At 45.8% G+C, this 26,206-nt stretch overlaps 1 protein-coding gene across 1 annotated transcript; it reads left to right on the forward strand.

Annotated features, from left to right (window-relative positions):
* Positions 1-644: 644 nt before the first annotated feature.
* On the forward strand, positions 645-20,505 carry cnih2 (cornichon family AMPA receptor auxiliary protein 2; the record flags this gene model as incomplete). The annotated part of the gene is made up of 7 exons (XM_084473678.1): positions 645-818; positions 3,500-3,604; positions 6,496-6,564; positions 7,777-7,824; positions 8,281-8,393; positions 20,084-20,227; positions 20,478-20,505. 7 exons carry the CDS (start codon positions 645-647, stop codon positions 20,503-20,505), a joined length of 681 nt encoding a protein of 226 aa, XP_084329804.1.
* Between the last annotated feature and the right edge of the window lie 5,701 nt (positions 20,506-26,206).

Here is a 26,206-nt window from a genome sequence, read left to right on the forward strand (position 1 = left end):
CTCAAACTCTGCACTTAAATCCTTGAACTCCGGCAGATGCTGCGATGACTCGTGTTGACCACTAGTGGGAGGCATTGAGCCGGCGCTGATTAGGCTCTTGAGTCAGGACAATGTGACGTCATCTTTTTATAATCAAGCATCGACAAACACATTTGCTGTCTTTAAAATTTTAATGAATACAAAAATGTTGTTTGAGGTTGAAATGGGCCCATGATGTCTTTTTGCGATACCTGCTGGTTACAATTATGGCTTGCATATAAATATTTGTAGTTCTATTGCTCGTAAACATAAGCCCTTTAATGTCTAAGAATATTGCCGATAGCCATAATTAGTAATGGCAATGATCAAAGCAAACGAGTGACGAGGAGCTCTTCATCCTCATCCACCCACCTACCCATCCACCTCCAAATGTTCCAGCTACACCACCTACCTGTCTTTCTATCTACACCACCCATCCATCCACCTCCTTATGTACCTTCTGTCTAGACTCTACACCACCCATCATCCACCTTCTAATGTACCTTCTGTCTACACCACCCATCATCCACCTTCTAATGTAGGCCTACCTTCTGTCTACACCACCCATCCATCAATCTGACAGCAGATCCAGAAGAGCCACTCCTCGGATGTAGCAGAGTGCTGTGATGGAGACGCTGCACCAGCTGGAGAGAGAGAGGCCCCCCCACTCCTCGCTCCAACAGCTGGCCCCTGCCGCCGATACCTGCTCAAGGGCCCTCTCCAGGGGCCAATATGTCCCGGAACCCAACAGCGAGTCAGGAACAGGGAGAACGGAGCCGGCCTTCTGGCGCCCTCCCTGGGTCGGTGAGAGTATGACGTCTTCTTGTTTCACCGTTTGGGAGATGGCAGTTTAGGAACACGATGGCGATTGGATGGAAAGTTACAGAAAAACGATTTTATTTATTTATTTTTTACAATTCTTAGGCTTTTCTTCCTTTGTGGGATTCTTCTGCAGAATACGCTGATATGATATAAATGAAAGTTGTTCCAAAAAGGCTGGTTTATATTGATTAAGGCCGGTTTATATTTATTAGGGCTGGTTTATATTGGTTAAGGCTGGCTTATATTGGTTAAGGCTGGTTAATATTGATTAAGGCTGGTTTTAATGGTGATTAAGGGCTATACAAATACATGGCTGGTTTATATTGGTTAATTCTGGTTTATATTGGTCATGGCTGGTTTATATTGATTAAGGCTGGTTTATATTGGTTAGGGCTGGTTTATATTGATTAAGGGTGGTTTATATTGATTAGGCTGGTTTATATTGGTTAAATCTTTTGCAACATGTTAGGTCGGTATCATTCAGACTTTAACTACATTAGCAACATTCATGCTGCTGATTAGACAAAATACATAACAACGGACATTTGAGGGAATGAGAGAGAGAGAGAGAGAGAGAGAGAGAGAGAGAGAAAAATGTATGGATGCAGACTAAAGAGAAACATTTCAAACCACCTCTGGCCCCTCATTTATCTCAGAGAGAGGTGGAGAGAGACAAAGAGAGAAAGAGAGAGCTGGAGAGAGAAAGAGGGGTAGAGGCAGAGTGAGAGAGGGTGGGTGGTAGAAAGAGTGAGGGACAGAGGTAGAGAACCTGAGAGAGAGCAAGGGAGGGATGGATGAGCGAGAGAGAGTGCTACGTAGAGATAGAGAGAGAGGGAGGTAGAGAGGCAGAGAGAGCGAAAAGGAGAGAGAGAGATAATGTGTGAGAGAGGTAGGGAGAGCGAGTGAGGTAGAGAGGGGGGGGAGAGAGAGAGGTACAGAGACTGATCGAAGAGGGAGGGAGAGAGAGAGTGAGAGGGAGAGAGTGCTGGGCAGAGAGAGAGAGAGAGATAGAGATAGACGGAGGGAGGGAGGGCGAGCCAGGCAATGGAGGATGTAGCCTCAGCGCGAGAGAGAACGCTCACTCAGAAACACGGCGACAGAGACGAGACGCAGGAGCGGGAGAGCGAGAGAGAGAAATACCTGTGGATCTGTTCCCGTTTCACAGAGGAGGAGCGGGACTGAGAGGAGGAGGAGGACAGGAGGAGGTAGGGGACCAGTTAACGGAGAATCCTAGAAGCAGACACAGGCTTATAAAGGGAACCTTTGTCTTCTACCACTGTGAGATGATTCTGATGTGCAGACCAGTTTAGAGCAGACTCCATCCTGGAGTGGTAAGGTCTGTGGGCTCAGAGGAGCGCTGGTTCTGCTGCTGTTTGGAAGCAGATCAGAGGAAGGCTGGTTGAGGGGTTCTGCCTGGCTGAGGGGTGTGATGTCTGCCTGCTGAGTTTCAGGTTTCAGGGTGAGATCAAAATCAGGGTCCAGACTGCTAGCCAATCAGACGTGAGATATCTGAAAACATTCACTCTGGCTTTCTAAAAAACACTTCATTAATTCCTCTCCATCGTTCACAGAAACCAGTTTTTATAAGCAATATCGGATGAGTATTATTCTGTCACGAGTCTCCTCAGAACTCCCCTGTTAGTTAGATGTTGATCTTGTATATGTTTTAGTCAGATGTTGATCATCTTTATTCCTCTAGCAATATTCCACTTAAATATCTTTATATAAGTTAGACCCAATCAAACTTTTAAAGTTGCAGACAACATTCTTGTTTTTCAATCGATACACAAAAACATAAACACAGACAATCCACAATAAGACGTCTTACTGGGTGACAAACAGCGACCAATGAGCTCACTGTGATACACACGACAACAACACAACGTCCAACCACACGTCATGAGGCCGGGCCGGTCCGCACACCAGCTGATCTAAAGACACATCACAAAGCACCGGCCATCGCCGCCACACCACCCTGCTGCTGGAGGAGGTGAGGAGGAGACTGCTCCTGGAGGAGGTGAGGCGTGGAGGAGGCGAGGAGTTGAGGAGACGAGGAGTGGAGGAGACGGCTCCTGGAGGAGGTGAGGGGAGGCGCTGGTGTTGTCAGAGCTGCAGCAGGTCTCGCGGCGTGGCTCCGTCGCTGGCTGATAAGATGTTGAGACGGTGTCTGGAGGGGAGCCGGAGGGAGGAGGAGGTGGGGAGGGGAGGAGGCCAGCCATAATCCGCCCCCGTCAGCCGACTCTAGGCGAGGAGGCCTGCAGAACCGCCTTCCTCCCAGGTCGAGGCCCAGCGGACCTCAGCCCAGCGGACCTCAGCCCAGCGGACCTCAGCCCATGAGCACATGAACACATGAACAGAGACACAACCGCCTTACAGCCAACGACCAGGGGCAGCCCCCGGTGACCGCCCCTCCTCCTTCTCCTCCTCCTCCTCCTCCTCCTCCTGACCTCGGTCGGACCGCCGTCTAGGAGAACGCCGCGACCCCCACAGAGAGGTCTGAGAGTCCCGCTCTCCTAGGAAAGAGAGGGACCGAGACGCCGCCTCCTCCCAGGAAGGAGGGAGACGAGGACACTTACTTCCTCCTCGGAAGGAGGGAGGGTCTAGCCCCGCATGAGAGAGGGAGAGCAGGGGACCCCCTCGCTCTCTCCCGACCCAGCAGGAGGTCATCCTGGCTGGCGCGGCCGTGGCCTTCACCTTCGCAGCCTTCTGCTACATGCTGACCCTGGTGCTGTGCGCCGCACTCATCTTCTTCGTCATCTGGCAGGTGAGGACGCTCTCCTGGTGTGTGTGTGTATGTGTGTGTGTGTGTGTGTGTGTGTGTGTGTGTGTCCATGAGTGTGTGTGTGTGTGTGTGTGTGTGTCCATGTGTGTGTTTGTGTGTATGTCAGTGAGTGCCTGTGTGTGTGTGTGTGTGTGTCAGTGAGTGCCTGTGTGTCCATGAGTGTGTGTGTGTGTGTGTGTGTCCACGTGTGTGTTTGTGTGTTCATGATTGTGTGTCTGTGTGTTTGTCTGTCTGTCTGTCCATGGTTGTGTGTGTGTGTGTGTGTGTGTGTGTGTGTGTGTGTGCGCGCGTGTGTGTGTGTGAGAGAGAGATATTGTTTTGATCACGCAAACTGAAAGTATTGTCTCTCTTAGGTAGCATTCATCACACACACAGACACACACAGGCAGGCTGGCATACATATGCATCAAATGCATGCAGGTCAACACACACTAACTCACAAGTATGTACACACATAGATGCATGCATGCTTGCAGGTACACACACTCATACACACACATACACTCATACAGGCCTGCGTGCTGAGATACACACAAACATGCATGCAGGTGCAGCCACACACACACACACGCACACGCGCACACACACACACACACACACACACACACACACACACACACACACACACACACACACACACACACACACACACACACACACACACACACACACACACACACACACACACTCCCACACACCCACTGTGAAAAACACAATTTGGATGACCTTTCCACCTGATGGTTGCATAGCCACCTCCTATATCACTTCCTGTGTGGCAGTTGGCTTCTTCCTTTGAGTTCCCTGATGCTCATATCCAGCAGTCTGAGGTTCTGACCGTCAGATGGTGATTGATGATCCCCCCCTAACCCCCCGGGCCATGAGCCCAACTCTAACAGCACACCCTCCAAAATAAGAGCGTGCTGATCCTCATTGTGGTTCATGTGACAGGGACACAGAGGAGCGGTTCAGTTTGAGTCTGCTGAATCCCTGTCAGCCGTCACTTCTGCAGAACAAAACGGTTCACAGCTAATCCAGCGCAGGCTGCCCTCCTCTCCACATCCAGCCGCTCAGAGAGAGACAGCTCCCTCCTCCTCCTCTCCACATCCAGCCCCCCTCAGAGAGAGAGACAGCTCCCTCCTCCTCCTCTCCACATCCAGCCCCCCTCAGAGAGAGAGACAGCTCCCTCCTCCTCCTCTCCACATCCAGCCCCCCTCAGAGAGAGAGACAGCTCCCTCCTCCTCCTCTCCCACATCCTGCCACTCAGAGAGAGAGACAGCTCCCACCTCCTCCTCTCTCCACATCCTGCCGCTCAGAGAGAGAGACAGCTCCCTCCTCCTCCTCCCAGCATGCAGGTGTTTCATAATGATAGGTGAAGGTCCAACATGAAGCTCTGCTAAGTGTTCTGTCTCATCGTCATCAAGGGAGAGAGGATCACAATGCTTTAATCTAATTTATAGCGCGGCGTCGGTGGCACCGCGGTCTGCGCTCTGGACAGGGGATGTGGAGTGGAATTTACCCAGAATGCACCGGGGACCCGGGCTGTTTGCGTCTGTAACAACCTGCTGCTGTAACACTCCAGCAGACAGCTCTACTTAGAGCCGCCAGGAGGATATCAATAGCAAAATCAAAGAGAGACGGGAGGGAGAAAGAGAGAGAGAGAGAGAGAGAGAGAGAGAGAGAGAGAGAGAAAGAGAGAGAGAGAGAGACATAGAGAGAGAGAGACATAGAGAGACATAGAGCAAGAGAGAAAGAGAGATAAATTATCCAAGGCTCTAATGACTAATGAGGCGTTGACGTGTGCAGTGACCGAGTGGGCGGGGCCGGGGCGTGAGGCGGCGGTCTGAGGGAACCAGGGGCCCCCCTTCACCCATGTGACTGAAAGCCGCTCCTCCAACTCTTGATTCGGCCACGCCCCCCCACCCACCCACCTACCCCCCCCCCGAGAGGCTGACAGCTCCCACTTTAGCTTCAGCAGGGCCACCGCCGCGTCAGCCAATCAGCTCGCTCCGTCACTGCTATAGTAACCATGGTGCCCGCTGAGGGGGCTCATGGGGTCGCCATGGAAACTGCATCTGTTTACAACGAGAGTCGAGTGTGAAGACAGACAGAGACAGAGAGAGAGAGAGAGAGAGAGAGAGAGGGAGGGATAGAGGAGAGAAAGAGAGAGAGAGAGGAGAGAAAGAGAGAGGGAGAGGGAGGGAGAGAGGAGAGAAAGAGAGAGAGGGAGTGAGAGGGGGAGAGAGAGGAGAGAAAGAGAGAGAGGGGGAGAGAGAGAGGGGGAGAGAGAGATGAGAGAAAGAGAGAAAGGGGGAGAGAGAGGCGAAAAAGAAGGGGAGTCGAGATTTCAACAGGGAATTGGAGGACAGATGACGTTTGTGGTCTGTGAAAAATACCGTTCAGCTCTGTGTGGATGATGTCCTCAGACCACCAGATAACATCTCATCACATCTCAGATAACATCTCATAACATCCCAGATAACATCTCAGATAAAATCCCAGATAACATGAGATGAACTGTTAGGAGGTGAGCTGTTCAGAGGTGAACTGTTAATGAGGTGAGCTGTTAAGGAGGTGATCTTAACTTACCTAGAAACCCCCAGGGCTCAGAGTCGACATGTTTACTAGAACTAGAAGTCACCAAGAGATATCAAATGTTGACTTCAGATAAACACTGAGCAGTAATAACAGTTTAGTGCTCGCCGATAGGAAGACAACTACGGACATAGAAATACAACTGTAGAATGTAGAACTGTAGAATGTCTCTTGATCCCAAACCGACGGATGCAGGGGTTTGACCTGAGTTCTTCTCCATGAGACCGACCTGCCCCGTTGGTTCTGTGAGTGATGAACCGTTCCTCTCTTCTCCTCTGCAGATCATCGCGTTTGACGAGCTTCGAACCGACTTCAAGAACCCCATCGACCAGAGCAACCCTGTCAGAGCGGTAAGGGCTCCTCTGGTTTAAGACCCCTTAGCCCTGTTTCCACTTAGCTCTGTATCCACTTAGCTCTGTTTCCACCTAGCTCTGTTCCCTTAACTCTTTATTCTAATGTACAACATGTGCTTTGTTCAAATATATAAATAAATATATAAAAATATATACAAATATATAAATATGTATTTGGAGTGATACCAAATACAATTTACAATTTCCATTCAATATCAAAGACATTTGCATTTTTTGTTCAGACTGAAAGGCTCATTTCTATTGACTGGGAGTGGATGAGGCCAGGCGTCGGGATGGAACACACAATCTCTGTGTTGGCTGTGTGTTATTAAGGGATAAAGGGGGAGCAGAGGAGAGATCAGCAAACATGAGAACTGTTTCACAGAAGAACCAGATCAACAGTTCACACGTAGTGTTTGAACTAGAAGGAATAAAGAACGTTGTATTTCAACCCAAGGATCAGATGACTATTTCAACCCAAGGATCAGACGAAAAACTAAAAAAAAAACATCTTAAGATTTGAATGATAAGGAATCCCAAAGTAGACTCCTTTCACATTTCCTCCTGGAACCCCCAAGTTTAGAGACATGTAGGCCAGCATAACTGGAGGTGTGGGCGTGGCCAAGCCCTCCTCAGGAGGGGCGTGGCCTTGTTGAGTCACTTCGATCCTGTGCCTGTGCTCGCTCTCCCTCTCCCCTTCTCCCTCTCCCTCTCTTCCTCTCCCTCTCCCTCTCTCACTCTCCCTCTCTCTCCCTCTCTCCCTCCCTCTCCCTCTCTCCCTCTCTCCCTCTCCCTCTCTCCCTCTCGCTCCCTCTCCCTCTCTCCCTCTCATTGAAATAGCTTGAGGTCCAAAGGGGTTATTAATGTTATTAATTTCCTTTCCCAATTTCCCGCTCCATCCTGAGTATTAATTACATGTTCTGCTGCTACATTTGGCCTCTGAGCAGAATCTGGGTCTCACTCCGCTCACCAGTAGGAATCAGAACCGTCTCGAAATGGGACGACCGACACAAATACACATCGTTCAAACGCTCACAACAAGAGGGCCCCCGAATCAGACAGATTATTGATTGTTATTGGTTGATTATTGATCGTTATTGGTTGATGTGTTCAGCAGCCCTATTGAGGAAACCCAACCAGCTTATGAATGATAGCTTCTGATGTTTAGAGATGATTGTTGCTCTGATCATTCTCTGATTGTGTTTTCAGAGGGAAAGAATTCTGAATATTGAGAGAATTTGCAGCCTCCTCCGAAAGGTGAGGAAACAGACTAGATACTTGTTGTGCGTTGTGTTGTGTTGTGTTGTGTTGTGCTGAGGTGAGGTGTGGTGCGTTGTGTTGTGTCGTGTTGAGTTGAGTTGTGTTGCATCATTTTGTGGTGTGTTGTGTTGTGGCATATGTTTTGTGTTGTGTGTGTGTGTGTGTGTGTGTGTGTGTGTGTGTGTGTGTGTGTGTGTGTGTGTGTGTGTGTGTGTGTGTGTGTGTGTGTGTATTGCTGTGTACTGAATGTCATGAAATACCTCAGTTCAAATGTGCAGAATTAGTTTTGTATGAATAACCTTGTCTGTGTGCGTGTATTCCCTGTCTGTGTGTATTCCCGGTCTGTGTGTATGTGTGCCTCTGTGTGTGTGTGTGTGTGTGTGTGTGTGTGTGTGTGTGTGTGTGTGTGTGTGTGTGTGTGTGTGTGTGTGTGTGTGTGTGTGTGCGTCCCAGCTGGTGGTGCCTGAGTACTCTATCCACGGTCTCTTCTGTCTGATGTTCATGTGTGCGGGGGAGTGGGTGACACTGGGCCTCAACATCCCCCTGCTCTTCTACCACCTCTGGAGGTACACCACCCACCACCTAACACCACCCTAACACCACCCACCACCTGACACCACCACCACTAACACCACCCTAACACCACCACCACCCACCACCACTAACACTACCCTAATACCACCACCACCACCTAACACCACCACCACCCACCACCACTAACACCACCCTAACATCAACCACCACTAACACCACCCACCACCACCTAACACCACCACCACCACCACCACTAACACCACCACCACCACCCACCACCACTAACACCACCCTAACATCAACCACCACTAACACCACCCACCACCACCTAACACCACCACCACCACTAACACCACCCTAACACCACCACCACCCACCACCATCACCACTAACACCACCCTAACACCACCCACCACCTGACACCACCACCACTAACACCACCCTAACACCACCCACCACCTGACACCACCACCACCACTAACACCACCCTAACACCACCACCACCCACCACCTAACACCACCACCCATCACTATCACCGCCCTAACACCACCCGTCAGCACACTAACACCACCCACCACCACCTAACACCACCCTAACACCACCCAACAGCACACTAACACCAACCACCAGCACCCAGCACCACCCGACAGCACACCAACACCACCCGACAGCACACTAACACCACCCACCACTAACACCACCCACCACTTAGACCACCCACCAGCACACTAACACCACCCTAACACCACCCGACAGAACACTAACACCATCCACCACCACCACACTAACACCACCCACCAGCACTACCACCCTAACACCACCCACCAGCACTACATTCAAATGGCAGCTCTTACATATATATGTATATCTATATATATGTGTATATATATACAGTATCTCACAAAAGTGAGTACACCCCTCACATTTTTGTAAATATTTTATTAAATCTATTCATGGGACACCACTGAAGAAATGACACTGTGGTACAATGTACAGTAGTCAGTGTACAGCTTGTATAACAGTGTAAATGTACTGTCCCCTCAAAATAGCTCAACACACAGCCATCTAAACCGCTGGCAGTGAGTACACCCAAGTGAAAATGTCCAAATTTGGCCCAAAGTGTCAATATTTTGTGTGGCCACCATTCTTTTCCAGCAATGCCTTAACTCTCTTGGGCATGGAGTTCACCAGAGCTTCACAGGTTGCCACGATGCTGATGGACGTTAGAGACCTTGCGATCTTCCACCTTCCGTTTTAGGATGCTCAATAGGGTTGAGGTCTGGAGTCATGCTCAGCCAGTCCATCACCTTTACCCTCAGCTTCTTTAGCAAGGCAGTGGTCGTCTTGGAAGTGTGTTTGGGGTCGTTATCATGCTGGCATACTGCCCTGCTGCCCAGTTTCCGACGAGAGGGGATTATGCTCTGCCTCTGATCATGCTGAGCGTCATATCCAGAGGTTGTCTTTGGAAAATAGACGTAGGAGTGCTGCCAGCATTGCTGCAGAGGTTAAAGGGGTGGGGGGTCAGCCTGTAGGTGCTCAGACCATACACTGCATCAAATCGGTCTGCATGGCTGCCTCTTCTAAAAATGATGCACAAGAAAGCCCGCAAACAGTTTGCTCAAGTCAAGCAGACTAAGGACATGTATTAGTGGAACCATGTCCTGTGGTCTGATGAGACCAAGGTCAACTTATTTGGTTCAGATGGTGTCAAGCGTGTGTGGTGGCAACCAGGTGAGGAGTACAAAGACAAGTGTGTCTTGCCTACAGTCAAGCATGGTGGTGGCGGGAGTGTCATTGTCTGGGGCTGCATGAGTGCTGTTGGCACTGGGGAGCTGCAGTTCATTGAGGGAACCATGAATGCCAACATGTACTGTGAAATACTGAAGCAGAGCATGATCCCCTCTCTTCGGAAACTGGACCGCAGGGCAGTATTCCAGCATGATAACGACCCCAAACACACCTACGAGACGACCACTGGCCTTGCTAAAGAAGCTGAGGGTAAAGATGATGGACTGGCTGAGCATGACTCCAGACCTTAACCCTATTGAGCATCCTAAAACGGAAGGTGGAGGAGTGCAAGGTCTCTAACGTCCATCATCAACTATGATGTCGTCAAGGACGAGTGGAAGAGGATTCCAGTGGCAACCTGTGAAGCTCTGGTGAACTCCATGCCCAAGAGTGTTGAGGCAGTGCTGGAAAATAATGGTGGCCACACAAAATATTGACACTTTGGGGCCTATTTGGCCATTTTCACTTGGGGGTGTACTCACTTTTGGTGCTAGCTGTTTAGACCTTAATGGCTGTGTGTTTAGTTATTTTGAGGGGACAGTACATTTATAGTGTTATACAAGCTATACACTGACTACTTTACATTGTATCAAAGTGTCATTTCTTCAGTGTTGTCCCATGAATAGATTTAATAAAATATTTACAAAAATGTGAGGGGTGTAGTCACTTTTGTGAGATACTGTATATATATCTATGTATATATGAATATCTATATATTTATGTATATCTATTATGTATATGCATATGTATGTGTGTATATATGTATATCTATGTGTAACCCTTGTCCCATGTAGTTAAATAATAAATCTAGAGTGGTTAATACAATGAGACTGGGCCTGGGCTCGTTGTAGGAAACTACAACTTTGATTCATATGTTACTTTTAGATAATTTTAATAAATGACCACCACAACTGTATTTTAAAGGTAAAAGTATTCATTCACATATTTATTCACAAAATGAAATACTAGTTGAATATATTTTAGGAAAAGAAACAAATAAAATCAGATGCACGGATTCTCCAATTTACAACAATGCAAACTCAATGTACCACACACAATCAAATTAACAACACTTTAAATGAGGTTAACCCGTTGCAGGCCTGTTATTTGATGCTTGTGTGCGGTGGGGCCTAAAAACTGTACTGGCCGCTTCACTCAACGTTGAGCTCAAAATAAAAGCACGTGCATGTGTAGGTCAGTACTCACGAAATCCAGGGGGTAATTAGTAGGGGCAGAAAGGGATTGGGGGATGATATTCTCACGATGATAATGGCAATGGCGGTGGCAATCCAAAACACACGCGGGCAATGGAGGTGGCGAAGTCACAAAGAAAGAAAACACAGAAACAGCAGGGCCATCTGCTGGAAACCCCTCTCTCTCCAACGTCCAGCTCCTTTAAGCATATTATCCAATGAGCCACAATATCAAACACTATTTCATATCGAACTAGCATTAGCTTTGCGTTAACTTAAGTCACAATACAAAACTACGATATGCGGGCACATTTAGCACAGAATGCTACCGCTAACTAGCACGTCGCTAATCGCGTTACACATCCAGTACTCTTCGTTACTATAACAGTTAGATATAGTACAATGGAGGCATACACATCGTATTCACCTTTTGCAGGTCACAAAGAAGTTTAAATCAGGACCACGAGTAGTCGACCTCACGATAAAACTTAACTGCTTCCCACAGTATGATGCCTCCTCGCTCCCGCTCTCAGGTCAGGTTTCTTTTTCTACATGTGCTCACTACTCCCCACACTAACCTGCTGCACTAGTCCCGCCCGTTACACGGTGAGACTTTATTCGGATTGGCTTGTGAGATCTTAATACAACCAAAGACAAAACAGAAATTAAATGATTTACGTGTGACAGGTAACAGGTTAAATTAAACATAAACACGGCTTCTTCCTCTTTTATATCCTGAATTCACAAATATTTTACAGACTTGAATAACTTAAAGACCTTTATATTAATTTATCTTTTAACTGTAAATAGTTTTATTAAACGTATTATATTTATGCTTTTAACTCGCACACATTTTAACCCATTTATTATTATGAACTCTATTTATTTATGAACATTTAACACAGCATTTTATTATACTGTTAATTATTTTTTATGCTCTGTAACTTATGGTTTTTGTAACAGGGCTACACCCTCCCTCTTCTGAATGTGTAGATGTCCTCATCACACCTTTTGTCTCTCTTTAACTTGGAAGATTTTTGTACAGAGCTACACCCTCCCTCTTCTGAACGTGTAGATGTCCTCATCACACCTTTTGTCTCTCTTCAACTTGGAAGGGTGTTTTTTGTTCTCCTCCTCCATGTACCTTTTGGATGTTTTGGACTTTTTCCTTGATTCGTTGTCTTGGTTTGGAGGGTTTAACTTGAGTTGGATGACCATGCCATGGTGCATGATGGTAACTGGTTCACAAGATGGATGACCAGGTTTCTCATAAGTGAATCTCATAGATGGCTTTGGTTTTCTCAGGGATTTCCGGATTGTAGAAGACCTTTCACTTTCACTTCTAGCGCTTTTAGCAGCTTTATCACGTCTGGCTCTGTTTAACAGAGGTGAGCTTGCTCCCTCTTCTGAATCTTGCAAATCTTCCGCAGATTCAGTATATGTCTCTTGGACATAAGAGTGTGACAGAGGAGGTGCAGCACCTTCAGGCGGTTCCTCATACTCTGTTTCTGTAAGTTGTTGATTTTCTGCAGCTTCACAGTTTTCCTCTTCAAATTGTTCATCCTCTTCAGAGTTTTCACTTTCTTCAGAACTCTGACTCTGTTCATCCTCCACAGGTTGATTTATCATGTCTAATTGTTTCCTGACCTCATCCACATCAAAATCTGGAGGATTGTGGACAGTTTCAAACTCTGAGCCTGATGACTCTGTGTCACTTTCTTCAGACTTGGTTGATAGATGTTTCCGGGTAAGTTGAGCTCTTGTTACAGGTCTCCGAGCAGAGTTTGTATCATCTGATTGGTTAGACAACCTAACCATGTACCCGATGGGCAACAGGTGGTCTCGATGGAGAGTTTTTACCACACCTGTACCATGCTCTGGTTTGACCTTGTAAACAGGCAGATTAGGCAACTTCTCCACAACAACATATGGTGTTGATTTCCATCGATCTTGGAGTTTATGCTTGCCTTTTAGACCCAAATTCTGAATGAGAATTCTGTCACCTTTCTCCAAAGGTGAATCTCTCACACGGTGGTCATAGCGAGCTTTGTTTTTCAGATGACTCTTTGTAGCAGCGTCAGATGCCAGTTGGTAGGCTTTTTGTAACTCTTTCCTCATCCTGGCGACGTACTGTTGGTAAGAGGTTTCACTTTCACCATTTGGCGAGATCCCAAAACAGATGTCAATGGGTAACCTTGCCTCCCTTCCAAACATGAGATGATAAGGGGAGTATCCTGTGGAATCATTCTTGGTGCAATTGTATGCATGTACCAGGTGGGTGATATGTTGACTCCAACTTTGTTTCTTTACAGTGTCCAGGGTACCAAGCATTGCTAAAAGTGTTCTATTGAACCTTTCTGGTTGTGCGTCCCCTTGTGGGTGATAGGGGGATGTTCTTGACTTCCGAACCCCAAGCATGGACAAGAGTTCTTTGATCAGGCGACTTTCAAAATCTCGTCCTTGATCCGAGTGTATCCGTGCAGGTAGGCCGTAGTGCACAAAATACTTCTCCCACAATACTCTTGCAACGGTGATAGCCTTTTGATCTTTTGTAGCAAATGCTTGTGCGTAACGTGTATAATGGTCTGTCACTACCAACACATTAGCAACACCTCTAGAGTCAGGCTCTATCTGCAAAAAGTCAATACAGACTAAATCTAAAGGGCCATTACTTGTTATTTGATTCAAAGGCGAGGCATGCTGAGGGAGTGTCTTCCTGGAGATACATCTACCACAGGTTCGAATGTACTGCTCGACCTCAGCTGTCATTCGCGGCCAATAAAATCTGTCTTTGATCAGTTCGGTAGTACGTTCCATTCCCATGTGTCCGCACTCATCATGTAGAGACCTTAACACCATTGGGCGGTATCTGGCTGGTAAGACAAGTTGTTTGATCTGTTTTCCGCATGTTTTTTCTTTTACTCTGTAGAGTAATCCATCCTGTAATTCCAACTTTCGGCTTTCGCGTAAGAGCAACACAGTCTCAGGTGAATCATTTTTTGAGCGTGTCAGCCCTTTATTAATTTCCAGTGCCTTCTTTAATGGCCCAATTGTTGGGTCCATGTCTTGTGATGCCTGGATATCTTTCAGACTTAGCTGATCCAGCACGTTCATGCTAAGGTTCACTGGGAACACATAAGCTTCTGGTACAGCTGCAGCAGGAGCTCCCAACTGGTCCACCAATCTGTCGGGCACATCAGCCTCTCCACTGATGCAGGCTCGTTTGCAGAGGGCTTTGATGCCAGCAGGTGGGACACTAGTCCACTCTTTAGCCTCCTCTGGAGAGTATTGTCGAGACAACAAGTCAGCATCGATATTTTGCCTCCCAGGTCGATATTGGATGGTGAACTCGTAGGTGGCAAGGGCAGCGAGCCAACGATGTCTGACTGCACTGAGTTTGGCAGAGGTCAACACATATGTTAATGGGTTGTTGTCAGTTCTTACAGTAAACTTAGCTCCATACAAGTAATCGTGAAACTTGTCCACGACAGCCCATTTTAATGCCAGAAATTCCAATTGATGGACTGGATAGTTGTGCTCTGAGTCTTTAAGCTTCCGACTGGCGAAAGCTACTGGTCTGAGGCCCTCAGGATATTCCTGGTTCAGGACAGCGCCTAGGCCATTCATACTGGCGTCCACATGTAAGATGTACGTCTTAGTGGGGTCAGCGAATGCTAACACTGGGGCATTGATCAAACAGTCACGGATACGCTCAAAAGCGGCCTGGCAGGCCTGAGTCCACCGTTCTCCGAAAAGCTCTGATGGCTTGAAATAGACTTTGCTTGGGTCGACACTCTTTTTGAAATTGGGGTCTTTCCAAGTGGGGGCATAACCCTTGGTGAGCTCAGAAAGAGGACGGACAATGGCAGAGTAATTTGCAATGAACCTTCGATAGTAACTGCAAAATCCGAGGAAAGACTTCAGAGGTTTCAGGTGAGTGGGCTCTTTCCAATGCTTGACTACTTCCACTTTGTCTGGATCAGTAGCTATTCCATTAGCAGAAACGATGTGACCCACATACTTAACCTCAGGCTGGCAGAATTGACATTTGTCAATAGAAACCTTCAATCCGACCTCCTCTAGTCGATCCAGTACCTTGAAAAGACGTTGCTCATGCTCTTCAAGTGTCTTGCCGAAAATGATGATATCATCCAAGTACACAAGAGCTTCCAGAAGATGCATATCACCAACAGCTTTTTCCATTAAGCGCTGAAACGTTGCCGGCGCTCCTGTGATTCCTTGTGGCATGCGCTCAAATTGATAGAAACCAAGAGGGCAAATGAACGCTGTCTTCTCTTTGCCCTCCGGAGCCATCTCTATCTGGTAATAGCCACTGCGCAGATCTAGGACTGAGAACCATTGGCTGCCGGATAGAGAATCCAAGGCGTCGTCAATGCGTGGCATTGTGTACTGGTCTGGTGTGGTGCGGTTGTTCAGTGTTCTGTAATCGATACAGATTCTTATACTCCCGTTCTTTTTGCGAACTACAACGATCGGTGAGGCGTATGGGCTACGGGACTCTGTGATAATTCCAGCTGCCAGCAGTTGTTGTATGTGCCGCCGCACATCGTCTATGTCTGCAGGGGCTAGTCTCCTTGACCTTTCCCTGAAGGGTCTGGGGTCATTCAGGCGTATGTGGTGTTCAACACCCTTTGCACGACCAACCTCCCACTCATGCAGTGAGAAAACATTCCGCCTCTCAGCTAACTTCAGCTGAAGCTGACTCTTCCACTCTTTGGGAATGGGAGAGTCTCCGAAATTAAAGAGACTTGAGTCTATGGTTTCAGCTGTGAGGTCGGAAGGCCTGACTGGGGTAACTGTGTCCACAGCATACATCTCAGCAACAACGGTCCCAACTGGGATTGAAGTTGTCTTTTTGGACTCATTCTGAATGAGGACAGTGAAACTGTTGTTGTCTATGTCGGCGTCTGAGAGCACACCAGGCTGTACCAGCAAACCGGTGGGGAGCAACTGGTCAGTGGGTGCATCAATCAGTACAAGATCTTTGGACGGGGCACTCTGTCTTTCCACTTTGCACGTTGCATAGTACTTTGCACCTGGAGCAATGGAGAGTGAACCGGGTCCTTTCCACTTTATCTGTCCCAAGACTTCATTTTTTGTTGACTGCTCTTGTGCTTTAACAGGGGCATAAACAGACTGAATTCTCATGGAGTACACAGTGTTCTCGTCACCTTTTGTCTTCGCCAGTTCCCATAGGCGGCGGAACAGAGATGTGTTGGTTCCAACCAGCACAGGGGTTTGTTGTTGGTTTCTTGGCTCAGGACAAATCAAGGCGAGCACTTCTACTCGTCCCGTCACACCAGTGATCTCTTCTGAAAACTCCATCTCAACAACAACATATCCTTTGTAAGGATACTCAGTGTCAGCAAGGCCCCAGAGTCCAAGGCCAGAGAGGGGTTTTATCGGGACATCAAGTAAGTGTTTGTTATACCAGCTTTCAAAGATGATAGTCACATTAGACCCACTGTCGATGAGAGCATCGCAGACTACATCATTAACTTTGATGGTGTGAATAAATGATGGACCTACGAGACCTTCAGGTAAGTCAGTGTTGTTCTCTGGGACTTCAACCTTATTGGTTCTAGCTACACAGTGTTCTTCAGCTGCAGGCTGCGGGTTCTCTTTGTGGGAAAGAGGGGAAACACGCGCCAAGCGTATGAGCTTTCTAATGACTTTCTGAAGATTCTCAGGGGCAGTACATCTGGTGGCTATGTGGCCATTTTCCCCACACCGATAACAGAAAAACTCATCATTGTCTTGTCGGGGAGAGGAGACTCTGGAATGAGCGGGCTTGTAACCCGTAGCTGCTTTGTATCGGTGTGGCTGGGGTGTTTGTTCTGATGTGTATTTCACTGCCATTACACTCATTTTACTTTCTAGTGCTTTCACTTGTTTCCTTAGTGATTGCAGTTCACTCTGTGACTCATTTCTCTGTTTTTGTTTCTCTGTAAGACCGTTAAAGGACTCATCAGATGGTGGCTGAGGTTGTGGGTTTGTTCTCTGCTCTAACTGCGCTCTCAATTCTTGAATCCAAGCTTGCAGTTCACTCCTAGAGACTGATTCAGGTTCTTTCTCTTTTTCAGCTTGGACGGTGCGTACACGCTGAGGACGCAGGTGTGACACTTGGCTTTGTCTGGCTGACTGGCGACCTTCCTCTTCCATCACTTCTCTTAACAGGTTCAAGAATGTAGGGGGATTACTACTCCGCTCCCTAATTTTCAACTGTAGCAACATGAGTTCAGAGGTGGACCCTCTAAGAAGCTGCTCTAAACGAGTGCTGTTGGCAGCGCTAACAGGTAAGCCACCTCCTTGTACTACTTTGACAAGAGATCTCTCTACTCTTCGTAGGAACTCAGACAGACGCTCACCAGGCTGTTGGTGGAGGGCTCTGAACGACAGATATAGTTCTTCTGAGGACTCTACTGTACCAAAAATGCTCTCTATAGCCTCTATGTACTCACGTGGGCTAGCATCAGGTTGAGTCAGGCGCACAGCTTGAATGATCTCAAAGGCGGGCCCTTTGAGACTTTCCAGTATCCGACGTCGTTTCTCTTTGTCTGAGCACTCACCTTCCTCTACTAAGAGTGTTGCTTGCTCCAACCAGTTGTCTAAGGTCTCTTCTCCAGTGGGAGTGGGACTGATCCCGGAGAATGTCCGCAGACGTCTGTATGGGTGACTGTCAGGTTGTTTGTTTGTTCTGCTCATAACATCACCGACTGCACGGATGATGTCTTCAGGGTTGCTGTTACTTTCTTTGGTGGGGGAACGTAGACTTTGGATGTCCTCCAAGGTTCTCCCTTCACTCTGCAAAAAGGTAAGTAGCTTCTCTTCAAAGTTATCAAGCTGAGGCTCTGTGTAGCAGACAGTTTTCCAACTACTTCCTCCACTTATAGGCATTATCTCAGGTGGGATTTTAGAGGGGTCGATCTCTTCACGACACTCACATAACACCATCAGCGATTGCTGTTGATGGTGAAACATTTTTCCCCTAACTCTAACTCTTCCCCAAGCTTTGATGGTCCCTGCTGTTTCTTCAATGTCTTCTCTTGAAACACCTTCAGGCACTCCATGTAACAGGAAGGCATGCTTTAAATCTACTGATTCTCCTTTGCACCAGTTAATTAGCTCACGTTGTGATGGACTGTTTGCTAGGACTGCCATTGTTGTACTTTACTTTAATTACTTCTAGTTACTGTTAGCACGTTACTTTAAATAAATGCTCTTAAAGTTGTGGGGTCATGTTACTTTTGCTTGTCTAATTTATTTTAGTTTAATAAATCCCAGCGGGGCCTCCATTTTATGTAACCCTTGTCCCATGTAGTTAAATAATAAATCTAGAGTGGTTAATACAATGAGACTGGGCCTGGGCTCGTTGTAGGAAACTACAACTTTGATTCATATGTTACTTTTAGATAATTTTAATAAATGACCACCACAACTGTATTTTAAAGGTAAAAGTATTCATTCACATATTTATTCACAAAATGAAATACTAGTTGAATATATTTTAGGAAAAGAAACAAATAAAATCAGATGCACGGATTCTCCAATTTACAACAATGCAAACTCAATGTACCACACACAATCAAATTAACAACACTTTAAATGAGGTTAACCCGTTGCAGGCCTGTTATTTGATGCTTGTGTGCGGTGGGGCCTAAAAACTGTACTGGCCGCTTCACTCAACGTTGAGCTCAAAATAAAAGCACGTGCATGTGTAGGTCAGTACTCACGAAATCCAGGGGGTAATTAGTAGGGGCAGAAAGGGATTGGGGGATGATATTCTCACGATGATAATGGCAATGGCGGTGGCAATCCAAAACACACGCGGGCAATGGAGGTGGCGAAGTCACAAAGAAAGAAAACACAGAAACAGCAGGGCCATCTGCTGGAAACCCCTCTCTCTCCAACGTCCAGCTCCTTTAAGCATATTATCCAATGAGCCACAATATCAAACACTATTTCATATCGAACTAGCATTAGCTTTGCGTTAACTTAAGTCACAATACAAAACTACGATATGCGGGCACATTTAGCACAGAATGCTACCGCTAACTAGCACGTCGCTAATCGCGTTACACATCCAGTACTCTTCGTTACTATAACAGTTAGATATAGTACAATGGAGGCATACACATCGTATTCACCTTTTGCAGGTCACAAAGAAGTTTAAATCAGGACCACGAGTAGTCGACCTCACGATAAAACTTAACTGCTTCCCACAGTATGATGCCTCCTCGCTCCCGCTCTCAGGTCAGGTTTCTTTTTCTACATGTGCTCACTACTCCCCACACTAACCTGCTGCACTAGTCCCACCCGTTACACGGTGAGACTTTATTCGGATTGGCTTGTGAGATCTTAATACAACCAAAGACAAAACAGAAATTAAATGATTTACGTGTGACAGGTAACAGGTTAAATTAAACATAAACACGGCTTCTTCCTCTTTTATATCCTGAATTCACAAATATTTTACAGACTTGAATAACTTAAAGACCTTTATATTAATTTATCTTTTAACTGTAAATAGTTTTATTAAACGTATTATATTTATGCTTTTAACTCGCACACATTTTAACCCATTTATTATTATGAACTCTATTTATTTATGAACATTTAACACAGCATTTTATTATACTGTTAATTATTTTTTATGCTCTGTAACTTATGGTTTTTGTAACAGGGCTACATATGTATATATCTTCATCTCCTCTGTCAGGTTCTTCCACCGGCCGGCCGACGGCTCTGAGGTGATGTACGATCCGGTCAGCGTGATGAACGCAGACATCCTGAACTACTGCCAGAAGGAGGCCTGGAGCAAGCTGGCCTTCTACCTACTCTCCTTCTTCTACTATCTCTACAGGTGGGGCTCTTACTTTGAAGTCCTCCAGGGGGTCTGTAATAAGCTTCCTGTTTAATCTCCGCTTTGAAGCTGCTTTGAACTGTTGTAAGAATTGATGGTTGCATAGAGATCCAGATTTAGACAGATGGCCTTTCTAAGAAACTACTCTCATAGTGTAGTACTTAAATCTTTACGACAGCATCTTGAACTTAACTTTAGAACACAAATAAGTTTGTTGATGTTTATGTTTGTTTTCTGTCTTCTTTTAAAGTATGGTCTACGCCTTGGTGAGCTTCTAAGCAAACAGGAAGTAGAAATGAAGATCAGGAGCCAAAATAAAAGCCCCCGTCAACGAAGACGCCTTCAGTCCAACCTCAGAGGAGAATCCCTTCTCAGAGAGACCGTACCAAACTAAAGGTTTCTCTCCCGCTGCTTGGTCTGATTAAGGGATGAGTCCGCAGTTTTAAACGAGACAAAAAAATACACTTAAACAGTTTGGGTTGCCTTTTTGATGGATTACTTAATTCACATGCTACAATGCTACTTAAGGGCTGAAGTTCCCACTGCTCATGCAGAATCAGTTAATCCACTCACTGTGAATGTCCCTTTATCGCCTCCCTCAAACCCTTAACCCTAACTCTTAACGATGCCCTGAAGCCTAGCCTTAACCCTAACCTAAACTCTAGCCCCAGGGCCGCTAACCCTAATCCTAGTCCCTAACCCTAGCCCTAAAACCTAGCCCTAACTCTAGCCCATAACCCTAATCCAAGCCCTAAACCCTAACCCCTTAACCCTAGCCTGAGCCCTGACAACATACCCCAACCCTAGCCCTAAACCCTAAGACATAGCCCTAACTCTAGCCCATAACCCTAATCCAAGCCCTGAAACCTAGCCCTAACCCTTGATCATAATCCTAACCGTTTTATGTAACCATAGCGATAGCCTTAAACTGCTCTAAACCGTAACCCTAAAACCTAACCCTAACTCTAGCCGTTAACCTAACACCATACCTTAACCCTTTCCCTGATCTCCCGTCCAGACCCAGGTGATGACTGCTCTGTCAGGGGAGTGGCTAAACAATGCGCTCAGCGTCAATCCAGGACTATGATTGGTTACAGGGAGGTTAAGTGTATAGTTCAACAGTAAGAGGTCTCAAACCCAGGGTTTGGCCCTCAGAGCTGAACTCCACATATACTCACAATCAAAAACTAATGTATTCCAGAGTGTAACAATATAAGTGTTGAATAGCGAGTAGCCTTTTGTGTAATTTTCTATGAGGTGTCATTCGTAAGTCCTTTCACCAAGACGCTGTGCACACCACCGCCTGGCTGCCCGGCGGTTCCTCTGAGCGAGAGCGGGTTCTTCTGTCGGTGTAAACATGTAAACATGTTCTAGGGATCGGAGATGCATTAGACGCTTTCTCTTATTTTGATAAATAAATAAAAAAATCTTTATTTTGCATCGTAATTAATTGATTTACTTATTTTGTTTCATGTAGCCTACTTCTTTTGATTCAGGCTCGTTATTCATTCATGGATGAATGTGTTTCCATCCTTAGTTTAGTGAAGTGCACCTTAATTCTGTCTACTCCACACTAATATTAATACACATTTTTTTCACACATACAAAAGCAATCAAAACTTATAATAATAGCAATGTATTTTCAATCATGATACAATCATTTTCAATATTTTGTACAGTATGTCTTGACCCTGGATGGGAGCCGACGATTGAATATTGACCGGTGGTCTTTGGGTTCTGCGGTTCTTTGAGGCAGAACCTGTGTGTGTGTGATGTTCGTATCTTTGAGCCATTCTACGATCAGGGGGGTACAGGTATGTGAATAACCCACGTTCACTCGCACTTTAGTGATGGCAGCGACCTCCGGCTGCCTGGGTGGAGGAAGCTTCACAAGCTTCTTTATTCACTTAAAGCCAAGGGGCTGTTTGGGGCTGATGGCCCCTGGCCCCGTTGTCAGTCTACCTGTGTACCACCCCCCTCCCCCCCCCCCCCCCCCCCTTCCTACCTGTGTACCCCCCTAACCCCGCCCTTCTCCTCAGAGAATCAGGGTCCTCTCTGTAGACCAGGTCTGTGTAGACCAGGTCTGTGTAGACCAGGTCTCTGTGGACCAGGTCTCTGTGGACCAGGTCTCTCTAGACCAGGTCTCTGTGGACCAGGTCTCTGTAGACCAGGTTTCTCTAGACCAGGTCTCTGTAGACCGGGTCTCTCTAGACCGGGTCTCTGTAGACCGGGTCTCTGTGGACCGGGTCTCTGTGGGCCGGGTCTCTGTAGACCAGGTCTCTGAGGACCAGGTCTCTCTAGACCAGGTCTCTGTGGACCAGGTCTGTGTAGACCAGCTCTCTGTGGACCAGGTCTCTGTAGACCAGGTCTCTGTGGACCAGGACCCAGGTGTGATGTATTCATGCAGCATCAGTGCCAAACATAAATCATGGAATATGAACTATGTGATGTTATGCCTCAAATACAGTGACCATTTCATATGTTTAAGACGTTAAGACGTGACTTTATATGTGAACTGTCTCACACTGGCTGATCTTTGACCTTTATTATATTACAGGGTGTCCCAAGAGAATGTTTTCAAACAATAGGCTTATTTCTATTGAAACAAGCCTACATCGAACAAAAAGATGTATTGAAAATGTGTTCTTCAGTAATCTATGAATAATCATGAGCTCATGGCTGGTTGCCAGTTGGTTGCCAGAGTGTGGTCCTGTGTCCACAAGCCATACGCGGTCTCATCCTTTCATAATTAATGACCATGATAATGAGACCTTACCATGTAAACCCTCTCGCCCACCACCATGTCGGTCCTCTGTACCCTGGTGGAGGAGGTGGTGTTACTGCTAGCCATCGTTGTTGTGTGTTGTGTAAGGAAGACCATGTGATGAAGAACAGCCGGTTTAATAGGACGAGGTAGAATGTCATGTTGTATAGTGAGTTGCTCAAAGTGTTCATATATATAACATATACATATATAATATATATATATATATATATATATATATATATAATATATATATATATATATATATATATATATAATATAATATATAGATCAGTTTGTATATTTGTATCTTGTCTTTTATACATTTACCATTATTGTACATTACAAGGTCGATTTGGTGAGTTACTTTACATTGAATAGTTTACAATGGATGTATAGCTCATAAACAACATGAATCATACAGTATTCTAATAAAATATTAATGTTGATATTTCTTTCTTTTGAAATATTTTCAATTATTGCCTCTTAAAAACATGTTTAGATTTATAAAATGGAGGAAAGTAATAAAGAAAAAAAACAATACAACGATACAATCGAAGAAAGGGAAAAGGGTGAAAAGGGCAGAGAGAAGGAGAGAGAGAGGAGAGAGAGAGAGGAAAGAGTGGAACGAGAGGAGAGGCGAGAGAGAGGGGAGAGAAAGGAAAGACAGAAGGAGAGACAGAAGGAGAGAGATAGAGGAGAGAGAAGGAAAGAGAGGAGAGAGAGAGAGGAAAGAGAGAGGGAAGGAGAGAGAGAAGGGAGAGGAGGAGAGAGGAGAGAGAGAGAGAGAGAGAAAGGAGTGGGAGGAGGGAGAGAGACGAGAGAGAGAGGGAGAGAGAGAGAGAAAGGAGTGTGAGGAGAGAGAGGCTCAGCTCCCAGGCTGCCAGGAGTGGAGATGTGTGGGCTGCAGACAAACATCAGTTCTTCAGAGAGAGAGCGGAACGTAGCGGTCTGGTTCCACACTGTCAGAACCCAGCTCATTGAGAGACAGAACCCAGCTCATAGAGAGAGAGAGAGAACCCAGCTCATAGAGAGAGAACGTCTTCCATGCTAAGCGGTTCCGAGGCTCATGGTAGTTGAGGAACAGAAAGGCCTGGTGCACATGATGGTTTCATGCAGTGTGCGAAATACCCTTCAATATTCGGGGGGGTCCCCATCTCCCGATTGTTGCGCAATATCGATCTAAATTTTTCTCATGCAGTAGGCATACTTAGCCTACTAGTACTTTCTGGGCGGTTCTATGGCGCTGTTGCTATTATGACGGCAAGATAAATGAGCTTTGCGCCCGGCGCAAATCTAAAATGGGTTGGGCTGAAACCCGTAGGTGTGTTTTGGGCGTAACATGCAATAAACCAATGAGAGTGGCATCTCCCATCCCCTTTAAGAGCCAGCGCATTTTGACTTGACGAGTTGATCTTTGACAGCGCGTTTGCAGTCTCCGCTGAGACAGATGCATGACCACATGAATTTCAAACTTCAAATGGCTCAGTTTATGGTCAAATAATAGGCATAATTAACACATGGAATAGCGTTTTCTTCTCCAACTTCAGAAACACTGATTCGTCATGTAGTCAAGTGCGACCTGCGCGCGCATGTCCAAAAAAAGATGCGTGTGCGCATGTCCAAAAAAAAGATGCGCTCGCAGATCCAAAAAAAGATGCGCGTGCGCAGGTCCAAAAAAAATGATGCGCGCGCAGGTAAAAAAAACAACATTTGTGCGCAGGTCCAATTTTTTTTTATTATTTTTAAAATTTATAATTATTTTTTTTTAATATAATTTTTTTATAGAATTTTATTTTTTTTATAATTTTTTTTGCTAATTTTTTTTTTGATAATTAAAAAAAAAAGAAATTTTGATATAACTTTTTTTTATAGATTTTTTTTCATCAATTTTTTTTGATCTAACTTTTTTTTATAGAATTTTTTTTCATTATTTTTTTTATAGAATTTATTTTTATATAACTTTTTTTTTTATAATTTTTTTTGATATTTTTTGATATTTTTTTAAATGTTTTTTTTTTTTTTATTATTTATTTATTGATTCTTTAAATCAATAAAAGAATCAATAAGGCACTAGCATTATTTTATGCTAGTGCCTAATGGTGATTTTAATTTGACTGTTTAATGTCCTAGAAACTGATGACAATATCGAGTGTTGAATAATCTCAATGACTTATGGTGGTTGTAGGCTACTGTATGCAACAGTGAGTGTGGTGGTGGTAGGACGGGTGTGGAAGAGGCTAGGAGGGAATCACAGTATACCCACTACAAAAAACTAGACTACACCACTGCATACGCGCACAGGACTGGCTGGCTCCGCTTGGCAAAAAATATAACATATTTGTGAATAAATGTTTAAAATTCTGAATACTGGACATGGTGAGCTTAAACACATTTAAATGACCATTAGTGACAATAAAATATATATATATTTTTTTTTTTGGACGAAATTTGAGACCCCCTTCAAATTTTGCTTTTGAGGCTTTTGGGTTAATCGGGGGAGGCCCAGCCCCCCCCGGACCCCCCCGTATTTCGCACACTGGTTTCATGCCGTTATGAGGCTACTCCCTATTCTAGTATTAACATCTAATTATTAGATAATGTTATTAACATTTCTATTGACTCTATCTACCGTTATTCTTCAGGTAACACATTGGTAGCACTAGCAGGGCCGTCTCACTCTCCAGGCGGAGTCAGGACGCCCAACACACACACGGTGGTCTGACGTTAGCAGTCATCAGACTGCAGGCCACAGAGGATGGAAACGTCGGAGAAGCTGTCTGTACGCACGGTTGGAGAAAGGATGTAGAACTTCCACTCGGTCACCATGGCAACTAAACTGTAGTGTTAGACATTCTTGTTGACTCACTCTGAACTGGGAAAATAAGTTCTATAAAATCAGGTATTCAACGATTCAACATACATCTCTTCTCATGTACCTGACGCCGTAGGACCGCCGACGACATGAACGGAAACAAGTGGATTAAACACACACACACACACACACACACACACACACACACACACACACACACACACACACACACACACACACACACACACACACACACACACACACACACACACACACACACACACACACACACACACACACACACCTGCTCAGAGTAGAACACTGGACTAAGCTGCCTCCTGATCCATTTGTTCTCATCGCAGGCGTCCTGCGTTCATCACTCTCTCCCCGTTTCCAACCA

The sequence above is a fragment of the Micromesistius poutassou genome (assembly GCF_964030765.1).
Source record: "Micromesistius poutassou genome assembly, chromosome: 10".
In the NCBI taxonomy this organism is placed as follows: domain Eukaryota; kingdom Metazoa; phylum Chordata; class Actinopteri; order Gadiformes; family Gadidae; genus Micromesistius; species Micromesistius poutassou.